The 7,626-nt window shown below is 35.5% G+C and overlaps 1 protein-coding gene across 4 annotated transcripts in view; it reads right to left on the bottom strand.

The window, feature by feature from the left end:
• Positions 1-356: 356 nt before the first annotated feature.
• Positions 357-7,626, bottom strand: part of SNCA (synuclein alpha) — a 158,730-nt gene continuing 151,460 nt past the window's right edge. For all 4 annotated transcript variants that reach the window (XM_043572188.1, XM_043572187.1, XM_043572189.1 and 1 more), the window contains exon 6: positions 357-876. In XM_043572188.1, coding sequence (XP_043428123.1) covers positions 844-876 — 33 coding nt within the window. In that variant the 3' untranslated portion in view covers positions 357-843. The remainder of the gene's footprint in view (positions 877-7,626) is intronic.

Genomic DNA, 7,626 nt, shown 5'->3' with positions numbered 1-7,626 from the left:
TCTGAAGCAGACAGTCAAAATTATTTCTTAAAATCACTGTTCGGTGGAACCCATTTTTTCTGTATAGCTTCTCAAGAAACCACTGCACATCAGAACATACTTTGGGTAGTGTTGCTTCAGTGAATTCCCAGAGTAGGGTTAATGTTCCATCTTGTCTGCTTAACTCTTCCAAAATTCCTTCTCCTTCAAATGGCTGTCAAGAACTTTAATTGTGGGAGTTCTCAGTTCACATCGTTATAAGCATGATTTTATTATTTAAAATGAGATGGGATTAAATATAAGATCTTTGTAATGAGACATTTTAATTTTCACCATTTATATATAAACATAAGTTAATAAAACACATCACAAAACAGTAAAATTTTATAGTTAATATTTATAGGTGCATAGTTTCATGCTCACATATTTTTAAGTATTGTATATATTAACAAATTTCACAATACATCATTATTTTTAGACAGAATCATTAAAAGACACCTAGAAATCTTATAATATATGACAATAAATCACAACTTCTCAAGAACAGCAACAAAAAAATAGTGAAGATTTAGAAATAAGTGGTAGTCACTTAGGTGTTTTAATTTAACTTTTAGATTTGAAGCCACAATATCCACACAGCACACAAAGACCCTGCTACCATATATTCACTTCAGTGAGAGGGAAGCACTGAAATGCTGAGTAAGGGCAGGTACAGATAATTTCAATCACTGCTGATGGAAGAGTTTAAAATACACTGTAAAAACTTTGAGAAAAATATCATGACTGGGCACGTTGGAACTGAGTACTTGTACAGAATGGAACATCTCTCAGTAGATCTCAAGAAACTGCGAGTAAAAGTATTTCTTATGCTTCGGGTTCATAGTCTTGATACCCTTCCTAATATGAAGAAAACCAAAAAGAAAACATGCAGTGTTAATATTAGTCATCAGGAATCAAGGATTTAGGGTGAATGAGATAGGACATGGATCACCACCTTGAATAAAGGTTCTGCAACTATTCAGTTATACACAATATGATCTTATTCTGTAACAGTTTTGTCTTCCTGTCAAATATAAAAGTGAATTTTGCTGCTCAGAGTTAGGGTATCCAGATGCTATTTAACAATCATATGGTATTTTTTTTTTAATGCTTATTTATTTTTGAGAGAGACACAGACAAAGTGTGAGGGGGGGAAGGCAGAGTGAGAAGGAATCCGAAGCAGGCTCTAGGCTCTGAGCTGTCAGCACAGAGCCCGATGCAGGGCTCAAACCCGCAACCTGTGGGATCATGACCTGAGCCAAAGTCAGATGCTCAGCCAACTGAGCCACCCAGGCGCCCCAATAATCATATGTTCTAATCGTATAGAACAAGTTAGGTGATCTATCTTGCTCCCAGTTTCCTCAACTGTAAGTTATGAGAGCCAAATCAAGTGGCCTAAAATCCTCTTCCAGGGCTAAAATGTTCTAATTCTTAAAGGGAGACAAAGACATTAAGGCAAGTGATGTTTTGAAAATCTTTTCTTCATCCTTGGCTTCAGTTATTACTTTTATTCTAAATCCCCCTCTCCCCAAACAATATGTAGATAACATCCACAATAAAAATATTAAAGGCCTTAACTAAAGTGCTCAGAATAGTCCTCCTAAAGAATAACTTGAATCAAGATCCTGCTTTAAAACAAATAAATGTACCTTCAATAATTCAAGTTGCTTTCTGAATACAGTACATACTTAAATGCGAAGGTTCTTCTAGTATTCTACAATTTGTCGTTGACTCATCTCTGCAGTCTTAATCTGTCACAATTCTCTCTGTTCCCTAAACTGAAATCCTGTTTAATTATTCACTGTTCCTCAAACATATCCTTATACATGCTCAGACATGCCTTGCTTCCAATATTACCTGTTCTAGAATATCTTCCTTTCATTTTGGCCATCATTATCTCCCATCCCCTACGACACCAATCAACACCAACTCTTGTATAAAACTCCCGATGACTCTAAACAGATTCTGTAAAATATTATACTTTTTTGTGTATCTTGCATATTTTGCCTCTGTGATGCCTGATATATAGAAGACAGTCAATGTCTGTTAAAGGAATCATCATGAATAAATGAAACAGTAAATTTGTATTTGTTTTTATCAAACTTATTAGGATGGACTACTTGTGTCCTGGTACTACCAATTAACCTTCTTGTATTTTCTATAGTGTTTAGCATTGTGCTGAACTTAAAAAGACTCAAAATTATTGGTAAAAATCTAAGCAAAAAAAAACAAGTTAATTTCAATTTCTATAAATGGGATTATCAGTATGTCTTTTACTAATGCCAATATCTAACCTAAGTACTACTAGTTTTAACTTAATTTTTAATGAATACTACATGTTTTTTGCTTATGATGTCTGGTTTTGGCATCAGTGTAGTATTGCCCTTATGGAATTAATTTGGGAGTATTGCTTCCTCTTTTTTTTTCTGGAAGAGAAATTAATTGGTATTAATTATAATTAATACTTATTAATTAAATGTTTGATAGAATTCACCAGTGAAGCTATATGGTCCTGGGATTTTTGTGGGTGTGTGTGTGTGTGGGGGGGTAGATTTTCTTTTTCCTTTCTAAAAGAAAAATATTTTAATGTTTATTTTTAAAAGAGAAAAAGAGACAGAGCATAAGCAGGGGAGGGGTATGGAGAGAAGGAGACACAGAATCTGAAGCAGGCTCCAGACTCTGAGCTGTCAGCACAGTGCCTGACATGGGGCTTGAACCCACAAACATGACATGAGATCATGACTTGAGCCAAATTCAGTCGTTCAACTGACTGAGCCACCAGGTGCCCCTGTGAGTAGATTTTCTTAACAATAATTCAGTCTCTTTACTTTGTTATAGGTCTATTCAGATTTTCTATTTCTTCTTGTGTCAGCTTCATTAATCTAAAAGTATTTTTCAATTTTCCTTGTGATACATTTTCTATTAAAAAAAAAACTTATTTACAAATTAACATAGGTAAATTAGCTGTTTAAAATGCTAAATTGAAATACGTCAATGTTGCAAACCATGCATTTCTCATATGTTTACTCTATAATTTTTGTGGGCAACTTTTATTTTACTATGAAAATATCTTTCTGGAAATGTATGGCAATAATAATTACTTTCCTTAGGCATTCAGTTGATTTATACAAAGTTCCATCTGGGGATTTATTTTAGAAAGTAAGTTTTTGAAGGGAGTTAAGATGGCAGAGCTTGTCTTATCCTTTGAACACAGCTAGATAATTATCAAATCATTCATAACACCCAAGAAATCAATCAGAGGTGTGAGAGAACAAAAATGGCAAGTCTACAAGTAAAAAAGCAACCACCTTCCAGAAGGTGGGAGATGCAAGGTGTTGACTTGGGGGAGACAAAGCTGTGAGTATGGCGGCTGGGAGGAAACCTGCTTATGGAGGGTACTGCAAAGTATTATAGCAGTGGGGTACAAAATCTGAACTTTTAGAAGTCCCTCACAGTGGGGTATGTGCATGGCTTAAAGGTGCTTGCATGGCCAATTGGAGCAGAATCCAAGGAGTGGCAGTGTGGCCTGAGAATCCCATGGATCCCATGGTCTGAGGATCACATGGGTCTGAGAGGCACCAATATGTTGAGCTGTGTCCAGGCATAGGAGCTGGGACTTGGGCTGAGGGCATCAAGCAGGGGTGCCAGCTTTCTGCTCTTTGACATAAACTCTGAACTGCCATGGGGTCTTATGACTGCTTTCCTAGCATGGGCTTGCAAAAAATGCAGCAAGGAACAGAGCAGGTGTCGTGGGAGTCTTTACAATTTGGAGTTTTGAAACTCAGTTATGTGCCTGAGATAAAAAAGTTCAAACACAGCAGAGTGAACACAGGGTTCTTACAGAAACTGGGAACACAAGAAGAGTGATTGAATACTCTTCTGTGAGGGCTCCCTGAAGAGTGGGGGACTGATCTTTCAGTTCCAAGGCTAGAGAGTAGGATGTTGCTATATTCATCCCACCCATCAGCTCTGAAAGCCTTCAGGGAGAAAACAAGCACCACCTAGTGGAGGCTGGAGCCCTATCCTTCTGCCTCTTAGAGGCACATTTCTAGGAAAACAAGTCAGCCTGAGAATCCGTACAACAGGCCTCTCCCCCAGAAGAGCAGCATGGAGTCTCTTGCACCAAGTCTACTAATCATAGAGTGCACCAAAGCTTCAGCTCTAGGGGAAATAGGATCTAGTTTCCTCTTTATTTTGATTCTTTATTTTTTAATTATTATTTTTTCATTTACTTTCTTATTTTTAATTCCTTTTTTATTTTTATTTTCACATATATTACATATATATTTTTTATTTTTGGTTCTAGATTCCTTTAATAAGCAGACAAAAATAAACCCAGGATCTAGGTTTGTTGTTTTTTTGTTTGTTTCTGGGGAATGTTTTGTTTCTGTTTTTGTTTTGATTTCTCTCTTCTTTTCTGGACAAAAGGATGAGACAGAGAAATTCACCCCAAAAGAAAGAACAGGATTTAGAACTCATGGCCTATTGATTTAATCAATACAGATATAAGTAAGATGTCTGAGCTAGAATTTAAAATGATGATAAAGATATTACCTGGGCTTGAAAAAGCATGGAAGATACCAGAGAATCCCTTTCTGCAGAGATAAAAGAACTAAAATCTAGTCAGACTGAAATTAAAATACTATAATCAAGATGTAAACCCAAACTGATGCCATGACAGCAAGGACAGATGAGGCAGAGGTATAAATTAGTGATATAGAAAATAAAATTATGGAAAATAATGAAGCTAAAAAGAAGAGGGAAACAAATGTCATGAATCATGAAGGCAGACTTAGGGAACTCAGTGACTTGTTAAAATGTAGTAACATTTGTATGAGAGGAGTCCCAGAAGTTGAAGAGAGAGAAAAAGGGGTAGAATGTCTATTCAAGCAAATTATAGCTGAAAACTTTCCTAATTTGGGGAAAGACACAGATATCAAAATCCAAGAAGCACAGAGAACTCCATTAAACTTAACAAAAGCTACCATTGACAAGGTATATCATAGTCAAATTCACAAAATACACAAAGAAAGAATCCTGAAAGCATCAAGGGAATAAAAGGTCTTAACATTCAAGGGAAGACAGATCAGTTTCTCAGCAGATCTGTCCACTGAAACTTGGCAGGCCAGAAAGGAGTGGCAGGATATATTCAACTTGCTGAATGGCAAAAATATGCAACCACGAAGTCTTTATCCAGGAAGGCTGTCATTCAGAATAAGAAAAGAGATAAAGAGTTTCCCAGACAAACAAAAACTAAAGGAGTTCATGCCCACTAAACAAGCCCTGCAAGAAATTTTAAGGGGGACTCTCTGAGTGAAGAAAAAAAAAAAAAGACAAAACAAAGACTATAAAGGACCAGAGAGCATTACCAGAAACACAAACTCTACAGGTAACACAATGGCACTAAATTCATGTCTTTCAATAATCACTCTGAATGTAAATGGACTAAATACCCCAGCCAAAAGATATAGGGTAGCAGAATGGATTAAAAAAACAAGATCCATCTATTTGCTGCCTATAAGAAACTCATTTTAGACCTAAGGATACCTGCAGATTGAAAGTGAGGGGATAGAGAACCATCTATCATGCTAATTGAGGTCAAAGGAAAGCTGAAGTAGCCATACTTATATTAGACAAACTAGATTTTAAAACAGAGACTATAATAAGAGATGAAGAGGGTATTATATCATAATTATGGGATCTATCCAACAATAAGATCTAACAGTAAATATTAATACCCCAAACTTGGAAAACCCAAATATATAAATCAATTAACACCATAAAGAAACTCACTGATAATCATACAATAATAGTAGGGGACTTTAACACCCCACTTACAACAATGGACAGGTCATTTAAGCAGAAAATCAACAAAGAGACATGGCTTTGAATGATACACAGGACTGGATGGACTTCATAGATATATTCAGAATATTTCATCCTAAAGCAGCAGAATATACATTCTTCTTGAGTGCACATGGGACATTCTCCAGAATAGATTGCATACTGGTCATGAATCAGCCCTCAACAAGTACAAAAAGATCAAAATTAAAGCATGCATATTTTCATATCACAGTGCTATGAAACTGGAAGTCAACCACAAAAAAAAAAATTGGAAAGCACTCAAGTACACAGAGGTTAAAGAACATCCTATTGAAGAATGAATGGGTTAATCAGGAAATTAAAGAAGAAATTTTTTAAAAAATACATGGAAGCAAATGAAAATGAAAACACAACAGTCCAAACCCTTTGTGATGCAGCAAAGACAGTCCTAAGAGGAAAGTATATTGCAATTCAGGTCTATCTCAAGAAGCAAGAAAGGTCTCAAATACACAATCTAATCTTATAACTAAAGGAGCTAGAAGAGGAAAGGCAAATAAAGCCCAGCCAGCAGAGGAAGGCAAATAATAGAGACTACAGCAGAAATAAATGATGTGGAAACAAACAAAAAGAACAGATCAATGAAACTAAGAGCTGATTCTTTGAAAGAATTGACAAAATTGATAACCCCCTATACAGACTTATCAAAAAGAAAAGAGAAAGGACCTAAATAGATAAAACCGTGAATGAAAGGGGAGAGATCACAACTATTACCACAGAAATACAAATAATTATAAGAGAATACTATGAAAAATTATATGCCAACAATCTGGGCAATCTGGAAGAAATAGACAAATTCCTAGAAATTCACAAACTACCAAAACTGAAACAGGAAGAAATTGAAAATTTGAAGAGACTCATAACCAGCAAAGAAATTGATCAATAGTAAAAAAAAAAAAAAACAAAAAAAAAAAAAAACCTCCCAACACAAGAGTTCTGGCTCAAGTGGTTTCCCAGGGGAATTCTATCCAACATTTAAAAAAGAGTTAATACCAATTCTCCTCAAACTGTTCCAAAAAATAAAAATGGATGGAAAGCTTCCAAACTCATTCTATGAAGCCAGTATCACCTTGATTCCAAAACCAGATAAAGACCCCACTAAAAAGGAGAATTACAGGCCAATATCCCAGATGAACATGGATGCAAAAAACCTTAATAAAAGTACTAGCAAAATCAAATTCAACGGTGCATTAAAAGAATTATTCACCATGATCAATTACAATTTATTCCCAGACTACAGGGCTGTTAAATATTCACAAATCAATCAACGTGATACACCACATTAATAAAATAAAAGATAAGAACCATATGATCCTGTCAATAGATGCAGAAAAAACATTTGACAAAATTCAGCATCCATTCTTGGTAAAAACCTTCAATAAAGTAGGGATAGATGGAACACACCTCAACATCATAAAGGCCATATATGAAACCCCTACACCTAATATCCTCAATAGGGAAAAACTGAGAGCCTCTCCCTTACTGTAAGAACCAAGACAAGGATGTCCACTCTCACCATTACTATCTAACATAGCACTGGAAGTCTTAGCCTCAGCAATTAGACAAAATAAAGAAAGAAAAGAAAGAAAGGCATCCAAATCAGCAAGGAAGAAGTAAAACTTTCATTATTTGCAGACAACATGATATTCTATGTGGAAAATTCAAAAGACTACACAAAAGTTTGCTAGAAGTAAGAGATGAATTCAGCAAAGTTTCAGGATATACAAT

This window comes from Prionailurus bengalensis, chromosome B1, assembly GCF_016509475.1.
Source record: "Prionailurus bengalensis isolate Pbe53 chromosome B1, Fcat_Pben_1.1_paternal_pri, whole genome shotgun sequence".
NCBI lineage: Eukaryota > Metazoa > Chordata > Mammalia > Carnivora > Felidae > Prionailurus > Prionailurus bengalensis.
Note: the sequence above shows the minus strand (reverse complement) of the source record. Positions and strands in the feature narration are given on the sequence as shown.